Source organism: Nesoenas mayeri (assembly GCF_963082525.1).
Source record: "Nesoenas mayeri genome assembly, chromosome: 9".
Taxonomy (NCBI): Eukaryota; Metazoa; Chordata; class Aves; order Columbiformes; family Columbidae; genus Nesoenas; species Nesoenas mayeri.
Genome location: NC_137557.1, coordinates 15,880,950 through 15,905,111, shown reverse-complemented (window position 1 = coordinate 15,905,111; position 24,162 = coordinate 15,880,950). Strand labels below are relative to the sequence as shown.

The following is a 24,162-nucleotide window of genomic DNA, read 5'->3' as shown; positions in this document are numbered from 1 at the left end:
GCTGGACTGGACTCCCCTCTCCTCTCCCAGCTGGCGGACTAGGGACGCAGCCCGGGGAGGATGGGTGGTAGCGACGGCACCCTGGGTGGGAGGGAGGCTGTGCTACACTTGCTGTCTCAAAACTAGGAATTACTTCCCAAATGATAATAGCAAAGCTTTTTCTCTTAAAGCAAGTAGGATTAGGGGGAGAGTGCTGGCTGGCCGTTTGTTAGCTCTTAACAGAAACGTGGTGTCCTGTGGATCACAGGTATCCCGTACCACCAGGCCAGGACAACAGGCAGTAGAGTCTCCTTTGTGTTAACTACACAAACCAGTCATTGATCAGGACACGAGAAGGAGCAGCAGTCTTGCCGTAACTTACAGGGCTGTGCTTTGGGTCAGAAGGCATTGTTACCTGCCAGTGGCCCAAGCATTAATGCTTGGCTGTGAGACTGACTGAATTTCCTATGTTTTTGTTACAGATGGTGGCTCCCTAGGTGTGGCATGGCAACCAGAGTGTGATCATGGCAGCTGAGGCCTGTAACCCCTCTGAAGGGAGCTTAGTCCCTGCTCCCTTGAATGACTCTGATAAGCTCAATAGGTCCTACCCCTGGGCCAGCAAGGGCAGGAAAAGTCAGCTCTCTGAACTCTGCCGGCTTAGAGCATCTCTGTCTGGTGAGCACAGTATTTTGAGACTGAGTTCACATGTCATCAGTGAAGGTGATGTGTTTCAGACCGTTTCAGATCTTCCTCTCCTCCTCAAAAACAAGAGGCAATAGCAATAAGTAGCTGCTAGAAAACACTTGTTCAAGAAGCACCTGAGCCATAGATTACTGCAGGTGGGGACAGTTTACTGGGGACACGTTGCTGAATGGGTGCTCTACACTTGCACTTGTCCTTGGGTGACCTTTATTGACCGCCATTGGATCAGCCCCGCCACCTTGTATTATTACCTAAAACATCAGAAATTTCCAGTGAGGAGAAAGATATTGTTACACTGGATTCTGTTAGGAGGGGAAGAACTTTGTTGTTTACAATGCGTCCAGATATGGGTCTCCCTGTTTTATCATGGTGAGCATATGCCTACTGTGTGTGGTCCAGAAATGTTCTCGTAATGTTCATAATGCTTCTTCCAGTACTGCTGAACCTTCAAAGCTATGGACTGTTTTGGGAGGAGAGAAATGGCACTTGGCTGCTGATGCCACTTCCCAGGGAAACATTTTTTACAGGCAGAACTTTTGAAAGTTTTAGTAGAATCATTTGGAAAGATTTAGTAGAATCATTTAGTGGAATAATTTGGTAACATAAAGCATTGGTGTGGGCTCAGGTATTCCAGTGTCACATCTTGCGTGCAGTTAACTAACTGGCTTCTGACTAATGCAGTATTTAATTAGGGCTTGAGCACTTACTGTAATTATATTTAATAATGGTTTCAGTTTTAACTTGAGAGATTTCAAAACCTCTTAAACTCTGATAAGTTAAGTGAAAAATAAAAGTTGACTAGTCTGGTTGAATCTTATGGATGTTAGCAATTTTTTTCTAGCCTATGGACTGAGCTTATTTATTGATTTTTATCTTCTTCTGATTTCTTTAAAAAATGTAGGAGCATATATTTTGGAATTACTTCATCTGACAACTAATTTTTTGATTCATTCCTCTCAAACTCCTGTAGTAGACTGTTAAAGCTACAGAGCTGATCTTTATCTTTTCACAGGGGAGAAATGGAGCTCTTACTGTTTGTCTTCACTAGCGGCCCGTAACATCTGTACCAGCAGAAGTGGTAACTCATGGGCTCGGTGGGATTCTGCCTCTCTCTCCACTTCCATTGGAAGTTCTGCTTCTTCCTCCTTTTTGCATGCCCTCGCCGTGGATGAATCCAGCCAGCACCTCCCAACTTCTGCACGCAATCCAAACAAAGCCATCTTCACCGTGGATGTCAACACCACAGAGGTACTTGCAGAAGAAACTGCTAAACTAATCAGGCTGTAACTGGTGTGGGTTGTATGACATTGGATTGGCTACTGGACTCGATGGTCCTGAGAGTCTCTTCCAACTGAAATGATTCTAAAATGCCTGTCATGTGTCTGCAGGCAATCGGAGCATCATGAATTCATTTCATAGTATGCTCGAGCTCAGCAGTCCTCTAAAGACTGACAATGTGTTTGTTTCCGTTGCGTACTGTAGTTTGCAAAATGTACAAGACAATAGCAAAAGCACGGGTGTCTTGGTTTTCTGTTTGAAAAAGGGAATAAAGAAGAATGCAGCTGTGACGTGGCATGAGGGAAGAAAGGAAATCCAGAATGTGCTTCAAGCCTTCTGTCTATTAGGTGCCAACCCTGGAATGGGTTAGTGGTGGCAGAAGGTCTCTTTATCTGACTCAGTAAATATGCCTTTTGCATTGGGAGGGAGTGAATTTCTCTGTTTCTGTCCCGAGAGTAAACATTAATATAAAATGGAGTACTGAAGACTTTAGAGAGCTGCATCATTTTTAGTTTGAACCGACAGTTTGGACTTACGTATCTTAAAGGCATTTAATTCCTGACTTGGTCTGTAACACAGGCCTAAGCATTTCAATGACTGGTGTCATTACTGGCCTTCGGGTGTGAATAAAATTTAGTCATCTGCCCAGTCTTTGCCAGCAAATATAACTTGGTAGTTTTGTCTCTGTGGATGTAATTATTTAAACAATACAAGAGGCGGCAGTGGGTTGGCAGTTGAAAGAAAGCATTAAACCTAAAAGGAAAGCAATGTCTCAAACCCTCTTAACCAAGAAGTCAGGTGTGCAAGGGATATATTAGAATAAGAAGCTTTTGTGCACTGGTTTTGAAGATTTCACAATTTAAAAGAGCCATTCCATTTCCACCAGGAGGAAGGGATATTATAAGATATTAAAGCAACAACCTGAGGAGATGATGATCTATTAACAAAACTTACAGCTTTTATTCTTGTTTTGGTGATTTGTTTTGTTTTGGATTTTTCCACTTTTCTAGATCCTAGTGGCTAATGACAAAGCCTGCAAGCTGCTTGGGTGCAGTAGTCAGGAGCTCATTGGTCAAAAGCTGTCCCACTTCATATCCAAATCCAGCCAGGAGGTCTGGGAAGCCGTGGGAGAGGAGTACTTAGAAACTGATGAATGTTCAACAGTGACTTCAGGAACTGTGGTACGTGAAATGTTCAAGCAAATATTCCCCACCTTATACATTACTTTTGTAGGCTTTGGTTTGGGGCTTTGATGCTGTTTTTGACATTTTCAATATAAATTCCTGATATATTTAACTTTGTGGGCATCTGGCCATTATGTCGTTTATAGGACTGTTCTGTTTAAAAATTTGCAGGTGGGGGAATTCAAAGGGCAAAGGATGGTTTGGGAGGCAACCATGAGAGCTTTGCAGCTGCCAGCATGTGTGACTTGACCAAATCACAACCTAAAGGACATTAGATTAAAAAAAAAAATTAAAAATTATCATTGTGGATGTTATGAAGTTACAAGTCAGTCAAATACTGTGAAATATCCAGTTGGTGCAAAAGAGTGGAATTGATATTTTACCTGTAGTGGGGTTGTTTATAAGATAAATGTCTCAAAATTATTTTCTTTTGTTGCTGTTGTGAGTTGTCACTAGAAAATATTTGGAAGGTGAGCTCAAGTTCTTCCTGGTGTATTGTTTTTGTGCTGAAAATGTCAGCATCTCAGAGCTTGATCTTCTTAAATCCTCAATTGCATATGGAGAAAAAAAAAATCTAGGATTGATTTGGTGAAATCCAAGATTAAAATTAGTCTGATAAAGGCACTAATTCTAAGCTACAGCCATTCTAAGTACTTTATGGGAATCTCTGTGTAATTCATAAACCAATTCTGTCAAGACCTCGTAAAAATGATAAAAGGCTTGATATGAATGATGCAGGTTATAAGATAAACAAACATTTTCTGATTTGAGAAGCATCTCCTACCGTAAGAAGGTAAACTGCTATTTTTGCATCTGAAAGTAAGAACTATGTTACTAATGCAGAGTATTCACTAGCACCATGGGATCTCAGAAAGGTACTTCTTACTGAATGTAAGGTATTAAATGGGCACTTTTATTATGCTGAAGGAAATGCCTTTAGTCTTCTTGAGGCTGAGAGAGAAAAGACCACGACATTTTGTGTATGATCCGTGAATCATTTGTAAGCATTTTCATTTCTGTATTAAAACTGTGTTTCTTCCAATAAAAAAATGATAAGTAATCAAACCCCAATGTTTTTCTGACAATAACAGGGAGATATCTTGGCTTAATATCTTATTCTTGTTTGAAATTCTTACTAAGTAACCACAATCTTACTAAATTATGGCTACATCTCTGAATCCTACGGAAAGGTGGATGTTATAGGCCGTCTCAAAGAGAAGATCCCTGTCTCAGTCTGGCTGAGGCGAATAAGAAGCAAGGACAACCAGTGTTGTGTGATTGTGCTGGAACCAGTGGAGAGACTTTCAGCTTCCGTTTCCTTCAGGGCTGACGTGAGTGTTTTCCTAATGATCAAAAGAGCCTGCAGTTTGTGAGAGTTTGTGTGCAAATGAAACGTGTCTGAAAGCCAGCAGGCACGTTATCATTTGTGAACATGAAGTGTGTACATAGTAGTGCCCAAAACTGGGACTGCACATGCAGGAGCTGTGCATGTATCTCCCATGCAGCTCACCTCCATGTATTCACCAAGTCACATTAAAATACTCTGTCTCTCCCCTGGGGACACTTTAGACTTCAGCAGCGTCCGTTTTGCAGGGACTGGTTAGTTGTGGCAGTGATCCCCTTGTGAAGGGATCAGCTCACTGCGGAAAAGTTCTGTGGGGAGCATTGGACTTCCCTGCTTCTCCCCACGGCAAAGGGCGGGCTCTGCCTGGAAATCTCAGAGAACTGTGTCATGCTGTGTCTGCTTTTGCTGACGTAGTTGTATCCACAAAGACAATACAGAATGAAGCATCCTGTCGTTTGCTTAGGTATTTGCCGAAACTGTTGTGAAAGGATTGAGTGAACTGTGGCTAAAATGCTAAAATTGAAATAATCCTGTAAATTTTCTTTCCAAGGGAGAGATAATATCATGTGACCTTCTTTTTGCCCATCTCCATGGCTACCCAAGACTGGAAGAAGTAGTTGGGCTCCACATAAAGGACCTGATTCCTTCTGTCCAGATCCCTCTTCTAGGCAAAAAGATCCCTAAGGTATAGTATGAACACCAACCATGTTCTTCCGTACCTTTCTGGTTTGGAACACAGGTGCATACTGTTTTCCCTCATCTAACAGAAGAAAGCCTTTTCAGAGAGAAACATAAGTCCCCTGAAAAAGGGTATGTTGCTTATTTATGGAGCTGCTGTCTGAATATTTCCTAAGTAAGAACAAGACCAAGCCCTGACCTCTCACTGTGGAAAAGACACTTTTCTCCAGTCCTTGCTTTTTAGGAAACCATGCTGTCCCTGTCAGCTCCCTAAAATTCCTTTGAATTCCTTAGCCAGTTTCAGTCATGCCTGTCTGAGGAGTGCAAGTCTAAAGAAATAACCAGATCTTGCCAATGCCATGAAAACGAACAGCTAGATAGTTGAAATTATTAATGCCTCATTTGGCGAAAAGCTGCAGCGTGGACTTCCCTGGTCTTCATCAGCAGGACATTCATAAAGGAGTTCAACACTGGATTTGGAATCCTTAGAAAACCAGACTTTATTCCAATTTCAGTATTCACAGGATTGTTTCATTTTTCTTTTCCTGCTCCTTCTTCCTGATAATGTTCCTGTGTAATTTTTTATGAATACTGAAATACAACCAAAACATTTGGTTAGCTTAGATGTTTTCTGGGTTGTTTGTCCTTTTTTTTTTCTTTAATTTAGAACCTCAGGATCCAGCGAGCTGTAGGCCGATCCAGAGAGGGTAACATGTTTCCTCTCAGTTTAAAGCTGCAAGTAAGCCTTCTGGAAGAGGAGCAAGCAGCCATGCAGAAGGACGGTGTTTCGCAGACAGAAGAAGGCAGCTCTTTCACAGGCTGTCATTACTCTGCTACAGTCCTGGTTTTCTCCACCATCAGTGGTCTTATTACTGTCCGGTCAGATGGAACCATCTGTGGCATCAAGGATAGTTTTGCTTTGATGCTCTTTGGCTATGAGAAGAAAGAACTCTTAGGAAAGGTAAGATAGGAGTTTGAATCCCTCCCAAAAGACTGCTCTATCTGGCAGCATATCCATTGGAGTTGTACAGTCATCTTTCACACTCATTTCTGTCTATCACAAAACCTCCGTGTTCCATGTGTTTGGCAAGTGAGTTGTAGGATGATACACAAATTCCCTTGCTGTAATTGCGAGTTCTCACAGTGCTGAGGACCTAGTGTGCGTTTCAAGTACATGTTCAGTCACATGGATCACTTTTGCCTGGTTACTCATCAGAATCAGGTCCATGAACGTGGATTGTTAGCATTTTTCCCCAACCTGTGAGAGTCAGCTTAGGTCTCTGAGGTTTCCTTCTGTGTTTTAGAACATTACGTTCCTGATCCCCGGTTTCTATAACAACATGGAGAGAAGCAGTGACTGTTCTTTGCCATTACCTCCTCTTGACAACTCCATGGGGACAGAGAGTGAGTGCATATTTGAAGGTGTTCCTGCCTTCTGTACAACTGGCTCTGGCTGCTGGAAGAAAGGTAAAATAAAGAGAGATGAGAGATTTGCCTATGAACACGGGAACACACTTTGTAAAAGCAATGTACCTCCATGCAGTTTTTAAACTGGATTTCCACTATAACCTAAGGTGAACAGAATTGTTCTTGTTGTGCTTCTTTGTTGATAAGAAAATGAAGCTGAATATCCCAAGTTAGAAATTACACTGTTAATAGATGATGCTTTGCACTTAACGAGCACTTCCCCTTCCTCCCCTGTTAGGAACTCTGAGTATTTTAAGACGAGTGAAATACAGCTTTTATGATAGCATGGCAGCAGAGCTGTAGATGATTACAACTAATATTTTAAGGGAAAATTCTAATATTCTTCTGAACTGACTCATGCTGCTGGCTAATATTCGATGTTATGTTGCCGTGGTGTTTCAGTTAGGAAGCATCACATATTCCTCTGATGCAGTTTGCTGCATTTACAAAGAATTTATCAAAGTAAACAGAAGCAAGAAGGCCTTATGTCTCCACATCTGCCTTTCCAGCTAGCTCTGCCCAAAACAGCAAACACAAGCAAGTGCATACTTTCATCCATTTTGCAAGAGATCTTTTATGCTGGTTTTGTTTCCTTCATTTACTTGGTGGTTGGTTTGTGGCTTTTTTTCTGTTTTCTTTTTCTGTTTTCTTTGCTTAGAAATGCACATCTGCCTCGAAAGCTATGCACACTACTGGAACAAAGGAGAGTTAGTAGACTGTGCAGTTTCTTAGGTAATTCTTTGATGAGGCAATGCCTCTAATCTTGGAGTTAATTCAGTTCTTCAGTGAGGGAGCATTGTTGGCATTCAGCCTTTAATAAATGGAAGGATTCTTCTAGATTCAAATCGAGATTTGTTGACTCCTTAACAATAGATGATTCACTTCCTCTTACAAACTTGTGGATTTTGATCTGAAACATTTAGATTCCTGCATGTGGTGACTTCTCAAGCCGAAGTAGAGTGGAGTGCTCGTATTTGGACCACTTTGCCTTAATCAAGTCTCTTATATTCAATTTTTGGGACAAGACAGACAAAGGCAGTTCCAGGATTGTTTTTAATCACTGTAGTCTCTGAAGCGTGAACGCAAAAGGCTAAGTTGGTATGGTTTTATTTCTCGTTTGGTACAGGCAGCAGCTTGACTGCATCTCTAGCAAGCCTTCTGTCAAGAGATGAAGAGCAGCAATTGGAACAAAGACACAAAGATGGCAAATTAATACATGATGAGATTAAGCAAAAGAATGAGACCAGTTTTTTTCCTCCTCCCTTACCTCCTGAAGCAGGATCCACACCCTCTAATAGGTAGGCATTGCATGGACTGCATATTCACTCTGAGAAATGAAGAGCTATGGTGGCAATCAGTAGCAAAACTGTTTTTCACCTCTGTGATGTCCATGGGAAGGTGTAACAAGAGCCTTCCACACTTTGCTGTCTTTCAAATCAGTGTGACTTGCAAGGCAGGTTGAGTTTTGCCTACCTGAGATTTTTGTTTAGATCTGTATAACCTACAGTTGCAAAGCTACAGGGATTCCATCTCTAGAGGCAACCAAATGCTTCACCCAGGCTAGGGAATGTAATTAGGCTCTGTCTTTGCTAGATCAGAAACAGTGGATGTTTATCAACCAGCTGGTGTTGCACTGAAGCCAGGTTACCTGGAATGAATTCTAAATGTTACTCCTTTCGGTGCTTGGTGTAACTGTCAGGTCATCCATTAAAATACAGTACTACCGTGTCACTTAAGTCCAGCTATTTTTATTGTAGCTTTTCTGGGTCTTTTTCCTGTTACAAGGTTAGAAATTCTGCACAAGTACATATATGATGCACATGGTTTGAGTCAAATTTTAAGCTTTCCACATTAACAATTCTAACCCTCAGAAAATATTTACTGCCCTTTTTAATATATAAAATATTACAGCACAGCTCTTGCTGCCTTTTAAAGAGACTGATAGTCTCACTGTTTCCTTGTGCTCTCCTGGGCTTATGTCTCTCACATCATACATGGATTGTAAGTGCTCTGCTGCATGGATTGTTTTTCTGCTCTGCATTTTTACTAATAGAATGTTTGTAAAATGCCTTGTGCTCTGGGCTTCAGTGAACCATGGTTAATTTGATGGGTGGGGACATCCATCTTCAGTTGGACAGACAAGGGATCTTCTGTTCTTGTGACTGGAAGCATCTCACCACATGTATTGGCTTTTTGTTGTGGTAAATGATCTATATATGTATATATTTAGAAATTAAGCTAGAGAAGGAAGTAATCTGTAGAGCAAGAGCCCTGTTCGAGTGCACCTGCGCCTCTTTGGTCAAGATGGAATTTGTTGTAATTTTGGATGCCTGTGCCAACAGCTTTCTGCCTTTTTCTTCTAAACTTAAAATAAAACAATTGGTGCATGTTTCAAATAGTGGCCATAGTAAGAGAAGAGTTGGTGGTATACAGTTTGATGATTTTCTCATTCTTTTGTCATCATGATATCACTAATAACTTTGAATCCTTGCAGTGAAGACAGCGTTGCTACTGCTGGGCTGTCAGCCCACCGCAGAGAGCCCTACCCTGAAACCTGGCTTGATAGAATGAGATCAGTGGAACAGTGCGGAACAGTGGAAACTGCAGCATCAAATAATTCTCAGAAGATGCTCTCTGCAAGGCTGTCTCCCATGTCATCTGATTCAGAGCAGCTGGATTTAGGTCAGAACATGAAGATTCCAGCAAGAAGCAGTGATAATGCAGTATCTGCTCCCTCTGAGACTCAAACTACCAGTGAGACTAGTAGCTTGTCTAACCAATTACAAGTTCATCATCGAGAGCTCAAGGAAGTAAATTGTCAGCAGATCTGTAGCTTACCGTATGAAATGCTGAAGCATCAGCACACCACTGACGCCTGGGGACAAGCTTCTTCAGTAAATGTTGCCTGGTTGCCTGTTTGCCCTAGGCTAGAAGACAATCTAGATACCGCATCCTGTGGCCCAATTAAGCTGCCTTCTGATGTTACGTGTAACTCACCTGGAACACCAACAGTAGATGAGCCATGGTCTGGGACAACACTGGACTGCAGGCAAGACTTTCAAAGCCACATGGTTACAGGGCAGTTGTCAAAAACAAACTTGTTGTCTGATACAAAGCATTCCAGCCTTGAGCGTTTTGTCATTGAAAACTGCCTGCTAAATGATACTTCATCCTTCTTTGCAAAGGGAAGAAATAATATCCATGATGTTTGCTCAGGATATAAAATGGGTTGCAGTGCTTCTGCACCAGGAATTGCCACAACTTCTGTAGATGGTAATAAATCAGACACTGGGCTGAACTGTATTTGCTCTGGTCTTGATGTGCTGGGTCTGAATATTGGTGTCAAGGAAAACTCAGATAATTGTTCAGGTAGTACTGCAGCTCTTGTAGGAGCATCCTCCTCTAATGCAGTGGACTCCACTGCAGGCAACATGCTGACTCAGAAAATCAGTGCCTTTTCAACTGGGCAAGAAAAGCAGCTGTTGAATGGTGTTGCTGTAGAAGATGGTTCTGTGTGGTTGGGCTCCCCAAGGCATTTAGAAAAGTCTCAAGAATCCTCCAAAGCGTTTCTTGAGAGGATGGAAACTCTTGCAGAGGCTGTGGGGGACAACATTAACAGAAACCCACTTGAAAGCAGAGGTAGCCCTGAAGAAGACTGTCACTTGCATGGGCAGCAAAATATGGAGCTGCAAGTAACATCAACCCCAGTGAAACAAGAAGGAAGGCCCAGTCCAGCAGCTTCTTTTACCCTGGAGATTCTGGAAGGCAGCTATGCTGGGAATTGCTGTCACAGAGATGGCTCACAGTTAAGTAAGTTAAACCTATTTTTCCTTTTCGCAAAACTCTTATCAGGATGCTCTTTTTCACGCACATTTTTGCAGAAGGCAGAAAATTCTGGTTAGAAGTTTGCAGTGGAGAGGAAGGAAGAAGCTCTACTGTCTAGAAGAAAAAATGGTATTTAAGTCTACACAGAGGGTACTGGAAAGCAGGTAGTATAAAATACACAGTTACTAAGAAATTAATCCAGACCGAATAGTGAGAAATATTCTTAAACCACAATCAAAAGATTTGAATGTGATAACTTCTTCTGAACAGAAAATATAAACTCCATTGTAAACTTGTATTTAAATTGTGCAGTGGAATGTGTTTTGTTCCTTTGCCTGGATTCTGTGGCTTATTTTCTAAAATCCCCATTTTTATGTAATTTAGAATAACACCGTGAAATCAATAATTAAAACTGGACACTGACAAAAGTTGCTGCTGGGGGTGGCAACTATAGATGTAGCCACCAAGTATCTCTAGAATAGCTCTGCTTTTGTCAGCCCCTCTGATGGTTCCTCGCTGAGTAGGTGTTCCCCAAAAGAATAATGGAGGAATTCACTTTGTTAAGAGCTCAGAATTTTGTCCTAAAATGTCTGCGGTCTCATTCAACACTAAAGTTTCATTCTACCATTTTAAGTTCCTGACCTGTTTCTACAGGCGTACTCTTTGAAGTGAAACGTGTAGAACTGCAGGACCCTGCCATACTTTTCTGTGTCTATGTGGTGAAAGACCTTCTACAGAGCCAGAGGGAAGCTGTAGCAAGGACTCAGCTTTTGGTCTCCAGTCTAGCAAGCTCTGCCCAGTCTATTGCAGATCTTTCTACACAAAGTCTTGGAGAAGTAAGAAATTCTACCATTATATAATATTGAGCATTTTTTTTTCCTTGTTTGAGTGTTAAACTGAAGCTAAGGTCAGAAAGTTTTAAAACTAAAACATTGTCACAAGATGGTGGGTGGATAATGCTATTTCTTTGTTTCCTTATTGTTATGTCAAAAGAAAAGTTGACTGCATTAGAATTGAGCTTAACTGGGAAAGACTGGCAAAAGCAGCCCGTTGTGACTGGCCCAGGTGCTCTGTGCATCCTTGGCATAAACCACAACACCGGGGTATTGAAATTCAGGAGGGTATGCCCCAAACTTCTTTCCTCTTTGTGTCTGCTAAAAACCAGTCTACAGAACTAAAATGCTGTCTTACCAGAAAGTGTGGTAAACACTGGCAATTTAATATCTTTTATATACTAACCTTTTCAAAGTTTCTGAGGCAAATAGAAATGGCCCAATTTATAGACAGGGCTTAAAGCAGCATCCTTTTAGGTCTATCCATCTAGAATACACTTACCTGGAAAAACTACAACATTGAAAGTAACCTACTTTTTATTCATCAAATAAAATTATAATTCGGTCATAGACCACAATGACTTCATTTTCCTACTTGCACAGAGAATTTTGTGCGAGTATCTAAGGTGCATATGCTGCTGTTTTCTTTACCTTTCTCTGAATTAAGCAGTATTTGTAGCTGCTGAGAGGTGGCTGTCTCGTAGGGTGATGGTTACACCATCAGACAGTTCAGCTATCAAAACCAAAGGTCACTCCTTTTAGCTATTCTTGCAGATGTGTCTGTTCTTTTCAGTATTTACTTCATTTTATAAACATGATTCTTTGTCTTAATAATTTTTTTCTTGCTATTTTTCTTTATCTGTACCTAGGCCATCAGATCAGCTTCACTTTTTGAGAATTCCCAAAGAGCTGAAGAGCTTGAAGGATTAAGGGCATGTGAGGGAGAATACGCAAAAAATTACAGCACTCTCAGTCTTATTGGCAAAGGATCTTTTGGCTTTGTCTGGACTGCCAGGGGCAAGAAGGATCACCAGGAGGTTAAATATTTCTTTTAGATCTCATTGCAGTGATTATTTAGGATGAAAACTGAAAGGTTAGAGTGTTCATATACTGCCAGCACTGCACTGTTAAAAGCTGTTATTTGATAGTGTGGGGTTTTCCTGTTAAACAGAAATTCGAAATCACTAACCTCATGAAAACAGGACAGTGAAATGCTTGCCTTGATGCAGTGTATGAACTGTTACCTAAGGCCACAGGCACAGAATGAGACTGACCATGTAGCTGATTTAACCTGTTGAAAGAAGTACATACTAAACAGAATTACAGGTTTTAATCTTCTGTTACTAAAGAGAATGACAAACTTCAAAGTTTTTATCATGCCATGACTCAAGAATGTGGAGTAGACACGTTGAGGTTATGGGACCCTCCTGTTTATCAGTGGAAGTACTTTGGGTGTTGAGAGGCAAGTTCTGGTGTTTCTCTGCATGGATGTTAAGTGCTCGTTTTCCCTCTGTTGACCCCTGTGCCAGACATCACCGCTGCTGTAACTGGGTTGATAAGAGAGCAGGCCTGTCAAACCCTTTGGAATTCGGAGCATCAATAAAAAGGAAATACATGTCTGTGCATTATTTGGCTTCTAGGACTAAATTAGTTTAGATATATCTAAAAATACAATAAGCAATGTGCATTGGCTTATTTCTGTCCTTCTAGTAATGTGATTCGCTAACGTTTTTCCTGGAAATTAACTTACCAAACACTTAAAGTCACACTTTCACAAGTGATGCTGAATGCTGTTGTCTGTGTAGGTTGTCGTAAAGTTCATCTGGAAGGAGAGGGTGCTTCAGGACTGCTGGGTAGATGATCCTGATCTGGGGAGAGTTACTCAAGAAATCGCAATCCTGTTGAAGCTGCAGCATCCCAGTATTATTAAGGTACAGTGAACTTGGTGAGGGCAGTTTGAACTGTATCAGATGGTCCCTTTGAACACATCTCATCTTCCTCTTCAGGAGTGAGGAAGTGTATTAAATTTACCTCTTCAGGAAAGAACACAACCTATCTATCCCATCTTGTTTTGGAGGGTATATACACCAGACTATCACCTGCTTTGACACTTTTACCCCAAACAATTGGTGTAAACATAGATCTGAAGGTGTGACTCTCACACAAAAAAAGTCTGTACATCATTTCAAGATGATAGGGTGCATATCTTGGAAATGTGATGTCACATCTGAACGTGTACTAGTTCAGTAAATAATCTGGATACATACTTTGATTCCCATTCTTTGTTTTGGGGCTGTTTGCGTCATTTTTGGCTGGTTGGGTTTTTTTCCCCCCCAGAAGGAGAATTGCTCTTTGTTTTAATTCTGCTCTCAGTTTCAATTTTGCTGTCTTTTCAAGAAACATCTGTGCTCACTGAAACGAGCCTTCAAGTATTATAATATGTGTTGATTAAACTTCCAAGAGGAGAGCTGTGTTTGTGTTTGTTTTGTTTTGTTTTTTAAAGGCAGTTTGAGGTTGAAGAACATGATTTTAAAAGTCTGTTATTTATAGGTGCTGAATGTATTTGAAAATGAACACTTCTTCCAGCTGGTGATGGAGAAGCATGGATCTGGTCTGGATCTCTTTACATTCATTGATAATCAGCCCAACCTGGATGAGCCATTAGCAAGCTATATATTCAGACAGGTGAGAGCTGGGAATGTACACTTGCTGCATGCAGGTAAGATTTGGTTAATATTAGTACCAGGACCCTATTTTACTCAGAAGAATTACTCGTTAATCAGCAGGCATGCTGAATCAGAGTCATGCTCAATACCTGCAGAACTTTTCCTCATCATGCTGTGGGGCTGATTTCTGGCTAACAGGAATGCTGCCTGCAGAAACGTTTTTAAAGTTTATTTAGAAACCTGTAACAAAGAAGCCTTTACAGGACCTTACTTCATATGAGGATTTCCTGTAGCGCCGTCCCGTCTTGGCTGTGCCTGTCGCAGCACACTGCCCCTGCCACCAGGATGCCCATTTGTGGAGCCCTCACAGTTCCTCTGCAGGAGGAGGGAAGCTCATGGGAGTTGCCCCAAGCCTCACTAAATGCCACACTCTCACTTAGACCAATGCTTGGTTTAGATTGCTTATGGGGATAAAGGGCTCTCCTCTTTTTAAGGAATTTAAAATCAAGAAATTATCTTGGAATTTAATGTGGCTACAAAGAAGATGGAGACTCCCTGAACTGTTTCCCCACACACCTTCTGCCAAAGTGCACCTAGCAGACATAGTCTTTGGGCTGGAGGATGAGCTCTGGTCAGTGACTGGTTAAAATGGGACATGGTTGGCATCGTCTGAATGTTTCCAGTACAAGAGCAGGGATGTGTTCCGTTTTGGGCCCCTCAACATAAGAAGGACTAGAGAGAGTGCAGAGGAGGCGATGAAGCTGGTGTGGGGCTGGAGCACAAGTGTGATGGGAGCGGCTGAGGGACCTGGGGGGTTCAGCTGGAGAACAGGAGCTGAGGGGAGACCTTCTGATCTCTGAACTGCCTGAAAGGAGCTTGGAGCCAGGGGGGTCGGGCTCTGCTCCCCAGGAACAAGCGCCAGGAGCAGAGGAAACGGCCTCAAGTTGCGCCAGGGGAGGTTGAGGTTGGATGTGGGGAACAATTTCTTCCCCAAAGGGCTGTGGGGCATTGGAACAGGCTGCCCAGGGCAGTGCTGGAGTCACCATCCCTGGAGGGGTTTAAAAGGCGTTTAGACAAGGTTCTTAGGGACATGGTTTAGTGCTGGAGTTAGGTTAGGTTATGGTTAGACTTGATGATCCTGAGGGTCTCTTCCAACTGAAATGATTCTATGATTCTGTGATTCCCTGTTTACAACCAGTCACATGGAAAAGATGAGGGGAAATGGGTACAAGTTACTCCTGAGGAGATACAGATTGGACATGAGGGAAATTTTTCATGATGAGAACAATCAGCCATTGGTCTAATATCACCAGGGGAGTGGTGGATTCCCCAAGATTGGACACGCTTAAGATTCAGCTGGATGGTGTGCAGGGCCAGTTTGTCTAGACTGGGCCTTTGACAGGAAAGGTTGGATCAGTTGACCTTTGTGGGCCCTTCCAACCTGGGATTGTGTGATTCTTTGAAAATAACTCAAGGTAGGTTACTGTGAGTTAGGAGATTGCCTGAGAGCCAAATTGTCCTTTGTTCATTGAGTTAACCACAACAGCAGTCCCCAAGTAATTCCTCCTCACGTATTTTGGAGTCAATTCCTTGCTCCAAGGTTTGCAAGAATGACTTTGCACGTGTTAACTCACCACTGTGTCCATGCTCCCCCTGCCTGTGTGGAAGCTGGTAGCCAAAGTGATGCACCTTCCCGTGTCTGCTCCACAGTGTGCATTCACAAACTGCAGCCCCTCTACACTTCTGATGGACAAGCCCTTTTCCTGAGCTGACTCTGAGTTTGCAGGGGTGCTTTGTTACTGCAGGCCTGTACAGTATTCCTCTGCAAAGGGAGCTTTGTATTATAAATAGAAACTCTTCTACGTCAGCCACTTGCTTTTCTTGCTTGTATGTATTGTGGTAGGGATCACGATTGTCTCTAAGGTGATATAATTCTGATGCTGTTCTTACTTATAGCACTGTAGGGTGAATCGTGCAGAAAGAAGAATGGAATTTAGAAGTGACTATATTATTTATACCAAACCAGTCTAAGTGCTTTGTCATCCTGCAGTATCGGAGGCACACGGTAACGTCCTTCTGGAGAAATCAAAGAACCCTCCAAGTGAAGCTGGGATAAAAATAGAGTAACCGGCAGGATTGTAACAGTAAGCTCTGATGCTTCTAACCAAAAAACAAGCACACCGTGACTATAGTGTGCTGTCTTCCTGCACATTTGTGAGAGGAACACAAGCAAAGTGGTTTTTTAAGTCTCTTCCAAGAGCATTGCGACACCCGCTGCAGCAAGGCTGACAGGCATGCCTGTGTTCATTTCCAGTTACCAAAATTAGGATCTTTATCTTGTTTATACAGTGCCAAAACAAGCCAAAATGTGGCTATTGGAACTCTGTGATGTCACGTAGACTACCCAGAAGGACACCGCTGTGTAGTAACACCTAGTTCTTTCCTCCTCTTCCAGCTTGTATCAGCTGTCGGGTATCTCCACTGTAGAAACATCCTTCACAGAGATATCAAGGATGAAAACATTGTCATTGCTGAAGATTTCACAATTAAATTAGTGGACTTCGGTTCAGCTGCCTACCTGGAACCTGGCAAATTGTTTTATACCTTCTGTGGGACAATTGAATACTGCTCACCAGAAGTGCTGTCTGGCAAACCGTAAGTCACTCTCTGAAAAGTAATTTTTGTGACCATTGCACAAAAAAAAAATGTGTGTGCAGGGCTGGAACAGAGAAGCTTTGCCATTGCTATTCTGCTAGAATATTTAGCCACAGAAAACTGCAGTGAGATTTAGGGCTCTGCAGTGACAGAAATTATTTGCAAAGGCTTGAATACAAACGAAGTCGTTTCTGACTAAGTCTGTCGACAGGTTTTCTTATTCTGGCCAGATGTTTTGCAAAGCCTTGTACTAATGTCTGTCCTACTGCAGAGCCAAGTTCAAGAACAAGCCTGTGCTTTTAATTTCCAGCCTGCTAGAGGAGTGGATGAATTTTGTTGTTACTTGAGTGTGTATTTTTTCTGTAATCTTTCATATGTACATCAGCTTGCTAACCTTCTCTTCATACCTGCATATGAACACATTAACGTGTCTACTAAAAGCTGCTTTTTTAGAGAGGTGGTAAAAGCAAGTATTGCTGTATGGCATCTGCCCCTGACCATGTCTGCGGTTTGTACTTCTCCCACTCTCATCTCCTCTGTTCCCTTCTTTCCTACCTGCTTCCTCATATGAATATTTGCAGTTTTACCATTGTTCATCTCCCTGGTTTTTGGTTTGTTGTGGGTTTTTTATTTTTTGAGCTCCTCTGGACACAAAGGTTCTTCTTTATGCAGCTTTTCTTGCTGTGCTACCCACATCTGAGCTGTTTTTCCCCTGTTCTCGCTTCCTCTGAGCACTCCACTCTTTACCTGTAGGCTGGCAGTCTCGCCTCCACTCCTGCAGGGAAGCCTCACCATCACAGGGTACTAAGCATTAATTGGATGTGCAAGGATGTCAGCTTGCTCTCATTTCACAGCTGTTTTCATGGGTCCTTCAGGCAGCTCCTCTTAACCGGGATGGGGGAAGGAACAATGCAAGGAAGAGAGGAATTCCCTGCTGGGAATGAGATAGAAGATGAAGCAGCACTGCCCTGGGAGTTCAGGCTCTTACTGTGTGTAGAAACTGTCCCTTTTTCTCAGATGGAATCTAGATAGTTAATATTTATTTCCAAATCACTTTTGTTTTGCAAGGGATGGGAAGAGTCAAGGGGGATTCCACTGCAGTGTCTGATCTTCCATTTAAATATTTACTTGATAGTTTTGGCTTATGGTGAAGAAGGAGGAGGCTTAAGTTGTCTTGTCAGCAGCTCAGGCATGTGGAAGTCTAGGTGCATGTTATACATATTCATCAACGGAAATTGTTTGGCCATTCTTTGGTTGTGTTTTGTTGTTGTTTTTTTTTTTTTTTCATGGAGAAGGTTAATACAGACTTCTCAGAAACACATGAGAACCTTATTGGAATTCTCAAAAACTTCCTATATTAAAATAAAAATTGGAAACAGGAGCTATCAGCTGGCTTTTTTCTTTTTACTTTGTTCAGCATACAATTATATATTTGCAATCTGAGTTTATCTCTGCACAGGTACCATGGCCCTGAGTTGGAGATGTGGTCACTGGGTGTCACCCTTTATACCCTGCTATTTGGAGAGAATCCCTTCTGTGAGCTGGAGGAGGCTGTGGCTGCTGTCCTGAATCCTCCTCGGCCTGGCTCCAAAGGTGAATTATTCTCATTTGCTTTTCTAAAAGAGCAGACCTCTTGGGAAAGCCTGATCAGTATTTATTCTCCAGAAATCACAGGGAAGACTGGAAAATTGTTTCCAAATGTACTCTGCAATGATTTTAAAAGCTGCTTGCTGAAGCAGAGTTACCCGAGGTATCCTTTTGGGTAGGTTATGCAGTTCTTCATGCTTATGATGAATACAGCTATCTGTCGTATGTTTTATTGGTTTCAAATTCCAGGCCTCCTGTTATTATAATGACTCAACCTATCAGCTTGTCAAGCTTCATTAAGGTTTATACCCAAAAAAAGCAAAAAAAATAATGCCTGATGGGAAGGTTCACTCTGTAAGATCAATTATGGCACTCATGCAACTCTAATCCAAGTTTTCTCACTTGAACTATTGCCAGTCACTTTGAGGATACATAGTGTGTTAATTTATTATTTCTGAATTAATAGTATGGCTTGACCTCACAGGTAAAATACATTGGCCTTGTTTTCTGTTGGAGGTATGGAAAACTAATGGCATGTCAGGCTAACGAAGTCTTCCTCAACAAGTTCTCTGGGCTTTGTGGGAGCACTACAGTTTGAAGGCTTCAGGGTGCTGCTGACTGGTAAATCCTTGAAGCTTTCCCTGACCCTTGTGAGCACCTTTAGCCACACATCAAACACGGGATAACTGCAGGATAAGCCTGGGCTTGGAAACAGTGAGTCAGGGTTGCCTCTGTGGCACTTAGGTGCTCTTCAGTGTGATAACTCTTGCTCTCAGTTCTGTTTGCACAACTTGGAAATCTTGGATCGTTCTCAGAGCTGAGCACATGTGACCAACACCACGGTAGAACAGTACTGCACAAGGAATCAAAGGGGAGGATTAGTCGTTGAAATTGGCATTCTTTGAATATAAACCATATATTGCATTCCCAACATACCTAAAATACAGCCTGAGCCATTCCTCTGCCCACTGTCTCTCCCCAGGCCTCATGGATCTAATCGCTGGGCTTTTGCATCCTGTTCCGGAGCAGCGCATGACTCTGGCCATGTTAGTGGAGCATTGCTGGCTGAAGCAGCCTGTGAACCTGGCTGACTACACCTGGGAAGAGGTGTACATCTCTGCTGAGCCAGGTGAAATGTTCTGAAGGCGTTTTTCTCCACCCAGGGCCTGCCAAGCGTGCAGGAATGATTTCTAAGAGCAGACTGAGCTGTGATTAGCAAGGCGCTTCTCATCAGGTGACACGCCAGAAGGCTGTGCTGCCATCCAGAGACCTGGACAGGCTGGAGAGTTAGGGGAGGAAAAATTTAATGTAATATAATAAGGGCAAGTGTAGAGTCTTGAATCTGGGCAGGAACAACCCCAGGTTCCAGTATAAGTTGGGGAACGAGCTGTTGGAGAGCAGTGTAGGGGAAAGGGACCTGGGGGTCCTGGGGACAGCAGGGTGACCATGAGCCAGCACTGGGCCCTTGTGGCCAGGAAGGCCAATGGTACCTGGGGTGGGTTAGAAGGGGGTGGTCAGTAGGTCAGAGAGGTTCTCCTGCCCCTCTGCTCTGCCCTGGGGAGACCACACCTGGAATCTTGTGTCCAGACGTGGCCCCTCAGTTCCAGCAGGACAGGGAACTGCTGGAGAGAGTCCAGCGCAGCCACCAAGATGCTGAAGGGAGTGGAGCATCTCCCGTGTGAGGAAAGGCTGAGGGAGCTGGGGCTCTGGAGCTGGATAAGAGGAGACTGAGGGGGGACTCATTCCTGGGGATCAGTATGGAAAGGGGGAGTGTCAGGAGGATGGAGCCAGGCTCTTCTGGGTGACAACCAGTGACAGGACAAGGGGCACTGGATGCAAACTGGAACACAGGAGGTTCCACTTAAATCTGAGAAGAAACTTGTTGGGGGTGAGGGTGGCAGAGCCTGGCCCAGGCTGCCCAGGGGGGTTGTGGAGTCTCCTTCTGTGCAGACATTCCAACCCGCCTGGACACCTTCCTGTGTAACCTCATCTGGGTGTTCCTGCTCCATGGGGGGATTGCACTGGATGAGCTTTCGAGGCCCCTTCCAGTCCCTGTGATTCTGTGATTCTCCTGCCAGCCAGATGTGCTCAGTTTGAAGATACGCCTGTTGTCCAGAGGGACCTATGGCTCACCCCTCACTGTTTGTTGTTCTCCCTAGAAAGCAGCAGATTGAGGAGCAGTTCTGGTGAGCGCGCCCACGCAGACAGTGTGAGCCGTGCCTGGACGCCCCCGGGTCTGCGCGTGGATCCCTGCAGGGAAGCTGCAGCTGCAGGGAGCCCGGGCTGAGGCCTGGGGCACCGCGCAGCCCTCAAGCCAAGCTCCCTGGCCACGGGACATGCACTGTCATTCAGGAACCAACAGGAATTAATCGTAAGTGCTTCTCTCTTTGAGAAAGACCCTATGGCCAGCGCAGGGCAGCCTTGGGCACGGCCACTCGAGAAAAGCTGCTGGCAGATAAGCATTTATAATTGCCTCACAGCTTTAAAACACATCCTGTGTAAGAACAAAGATTTTAACATCTTCCTTGAATTGTTCATAACTCAGAATATATTTTTATTGGCTGTTTTTACTTTTCATATGTAGTTTCACTCTGAAAGTGAATGAATAAACACCTTTGTCTCGGGTGATTGCCTGTTTGGAGTTTGTGTGCACGAACAGGCCTCAAAAACAGCCACATAATTACATGGTGCAGGGTTTTTTTCCTCTTTTCTTTTTGGGCAGAGTCCTCTCTCTGTCCTTGATTTTGGTGAGACAGAGATATTGGAAAGAAAAGGAGGTACAGAGTTGAAATCCTGTCAGCAATTGCTAACCTAAAGGTATGTAAATCCTGTCAGCTTTGGGTCAGTCTGGTCACATGACAAAGAGGCACTTGCAAACACCTCATCAGGAGCTACAGGCACTGCTGACCTTGCAGCTTTAGACCTTTTGGAGCTGCACAATTCACTGTCTTGCTTTAACACATCTTGAGACTGTTGGACAAAGTGTCCCTGAGCTGAACGTCACTCATTAGACGCTAAAATGATTATGTAACCAATATGCAAATGTGCAACCAACTGGTTCTTCAGGGCTTCCCTGAGAGTGATAGGGTTTTGTATATCACAGAATCCCAGGGTGTCAGGGGCTGGAAGGGACCTGGAAAGCTCATCCAGTGCAATCCACCCATGGAGCAGGAACACCCAGATGAGGTTACACAGGAAGGTGTCCAGGCGGGTTGGAATGTCTGCACAGAAGGAGACTCCACAACCCCCCTGGGCAGCCTGGGCCAGGCTCTGACACCCTCACCCCCAACAAGTTTCTTCTCAGATTTAAGTGGAACCTCCTGTGTTCCAGTTTGCACCCATTGCCCCTTGTCCTATCATTGGTTGTCACTGAGAAGACTGGCTTCATAATAGGTCTATATGGTGTGGCTCTAGAACCTGGCTCTATAATTGCGTGTTGACTTTATTCCAGCATCCAGGCTTGGGCAGCTCTATAATTAACTGTATTTCGACTCCGTCTGCTAAACTGGGCTCATTTGCATGTACACAGGGGAGAAAGAGTCCCAGCACGCCCGCGGCTCCGGGTTCCCGCGGCTCCGGGTTCCCGCGGCTCCGGGTTCCCGCGGCTCCGGGTTCCCGCGGCTCCGGGTTCCCGCGGCTCCGGAGCCACGTGGTTTGGGCCATGGCGGGGCGGCTGCTGCGCGGCTGCGGGCGGGCGGCCGGCTGGGTCCTAGTGCCCCGCAGCCCTCCCGCCGCGCCCGGGCCGTGTCTCCGCTGCGGCTGCGGGGAGGCGGCGGCGCTGCGAGGCATGGGCTTCAGCGAGGAGCAGGTCCGGAGGCTCCTGGGGCTGCAGGCCCCGCTCGGCCCGCAGCGCCGGGAGGCGGCGGCGGCGCAGCTGCTGCTGCTGGGACTCAGCGCCGAGGCCGCCCTGGCCCTGCTGGAGCGGAGCCCGGCGCTGCTGCGGATGCCGACGGAGCGGCTGCAGGAGCGCGCCGCAGAGCTGCGGCGCCTGGGGCTGGACGGAGGTAGGGCGGCGGGGCTGGGGGGTGCTGCGGGGCGGCAGCGCCCGGCCCGCTCACCCCGGTGCTCGCAGGGCAGCTGCAGCGAGCGCTGGGCCGCTGCCCGCAGCTCTTCAGCGCGCCCCGGCGGAGGATGGCGGCGGCGGTGCGGCTGCTGCGGGAGCGCTGCCTCTTCACGGCGGAGCAGCTGCGGGAGGTGCTGGGGACCTGCCCCGCCGTGCTGCTGGAGGAGCCGGACCGCCTCCACCACCACTTCCAGGTGAGGGGCCCGGCCGCCCGCGGGGACGCGGCTCCTGAGTCCCCTCCGGGGCCGCGGCCGCAGTGCGGGGCCGGGGCTGTGCATGAAGCGCCCTGTCCCTCCGCAGTACGCGTACTTCAGGATGGGCGTCTCGCAGAAGGAGATGGTGAAGGCCCGGCTGTTCCAAATGCCCTTCCCCGAGCTCAGGAACCGGCACATCTTCCTGGAGCGCCGGGGGCTCTACCAGACCCCGTACAAAGGCCAGACCCAAACCAGTAACCCAAAACTGAAGGACATCCTTCAGCTCCCCGAGAAAGACTTCCTGGCCAGCCTGGCCTGCGCCACTGCGGAGGAGTATGATGTCTTCAAGAGGCTGCTGGCCCGGGAGGAGGAGGAGGAGGAGGAGGAGGAGGACGAAGAGGACAGGAACGCACGATACGCGGAAGGAGACGAAGATGTGGACAGCGAAGGAAGCGACACAGCCTGAGAGCGAGGAGGTGAGGCTGCAGTGCCCCAGCCCTCCCGCGCTGCCACGCTGCCACGCCGCACTGCACTTGTGGGGCCTCTGGGCCCCCAGCCCGCACAGGCCTGAGCCATGAGGGCTGCAGGGCTCTGTGTGCAGGGCAGCAATAAATTCCATGTATCAGAATACAACAATAACCCTTGTTCTTCCTCCTTGACCAACTACTTCAGTAAATATCCAGTTTCCATAAAGTGTTTTTATTAAAAAAAAAAAAAAAAGGCAAAACCAAAAATAACTAATTTATTTCCAAGGCGAGGTTAAAACCTTCTGGCTGTTACATACTGTGCTGGCCCTGCTGCCCTTTGCTGTGGGGACAGGCCCTGGGGCAGCACTGGCTGTGCTGCCTCCACCTTTGCAGCCCTTGTTGGCGCTCGGCTCGTGGCTGACAGTGCAGGGGTACAAACACATTCTGAGTGCGGTCCCAAAACCTCCCCTGCCTTGTGGACAGCAGAGGCTGTTCTGGTTTTCCCGTTTCTCTGCTCTTCCAGACCAGGCCTGGCTTCTCCTGCCCTAGGACAGGACTCCTGTGCGCACTGTGTGGGCAGCGGGGCCAGGCAGCCTTGGAAGAGAGCGAGGCACGTCCATCTCCAACTCCGATTCTCCTCTGGGAGGAGAGTTCGAGCATGTGCAGGAGGGGAGCATGGTCCTGGCCAGCTGGTTGGGGCTTTACAGTCCCTGCTGCTTCCCAGGCTGCTGCTCCTCTGGGCCAAGTGCTCTTCGGCTGCTCCTGGGAGGGGGCGGGTGGTGCCAGGAGTGCTGAAACTCCTGAGCCTGTTCTGCTCCGAGAGCACCTTCCAGGCTGCAGCTCCATACATGCGGCTGAACAAAAAGTGCCCCTGCGATGCTCATGGGAGGGGAGGGCTGCCCTGCCCCGCTGCCCCCATGCTGCTGGGGAAATAACACTCTATACCACAACTACGATATATCTCTGGTATGTATTAATTTATAATATACACTGTGTACGTTAATACACAAATCTATGTTTAACTAGTGTTGCCATACAAACTCATAAAAACTAGGAACGTTTCTAAGCTACACTTTTTCCTTGCCTGCCCTGCTGCAGCTGGTGGGACAGCCACTGCATGCTGGTCCTCTCCTCCACAAACACAGCACCACCCTCTCGGTGCCCGCGGGTGCCACAGGGAAGGCAAATGCTGCGGGCAGCGTGTGGGGATGGTACATGTCTTGCTTCAGCCACTGCTGT

At 45.3% G+C, this 24,162-nt stretch overlaps 2 protein-coding genes across 2 annotated transcripts; both read left to right on the top strand.

Annotated features, from left to right (window-relative positions):
• Positions 1-503: 503 nt before the first annotated feature.
• Positions 504-20,602, top strand: PASK (PAS domain containing serine/threonine kinase; the record flags this gene model as incomplete). Its single annotated transcript, XM_080349920.1, has 17 exons — positions 504-654; positions 1,694-1,929; positions 2,970-3,140; positions 4,334-4,474; positions 5,039-5,173; positions 5,834-6,127; positions 6,471-6,570; positions 7,760-7,931; positions 9,560-10,443; positions 11,113-11,294; positions 12,161-12,328; positions 13,097-13,222; positions 13,842-13,976; positions 16,413-16,612; positions 18,072-18,205; positions 19,182-19,328; positions 20,359-20,602. The coding sequence occupies 17 exons, from the start codon at positions 504-506 to the stop codon at positions 20,484-20,486; spliced, it is 3,504 nt and encodes a 1,167-aa protein (XP_080206046.1). The 3' UTR covers positions 20,487-20,602.
• A 1,258-nt stretch (positions 20,603-21,860) lies between these two features.
• Positions 21,861-23,434, top strand: MTERF4 (mitochondrial transcription termination factor 4; the record flags this gene model as incomplete). Its single annotated transcript, XM_080349836.1, has 3 exons — positions 21,861-22,203; positions 22,272-22,456; positions 22,563-23,434. 3 exons carry the CDS (start codon positions 21,861-21,863, stop codon positions 22,920-22,922), a joined length of 888 nt encoding a protein of 295 aa, XP_080205962.1. The 3' UTR covers positions 22,923-23,434.
• Between the last annotated feature and the right edge of the window lie 728 nt (positions 23,435-24,162).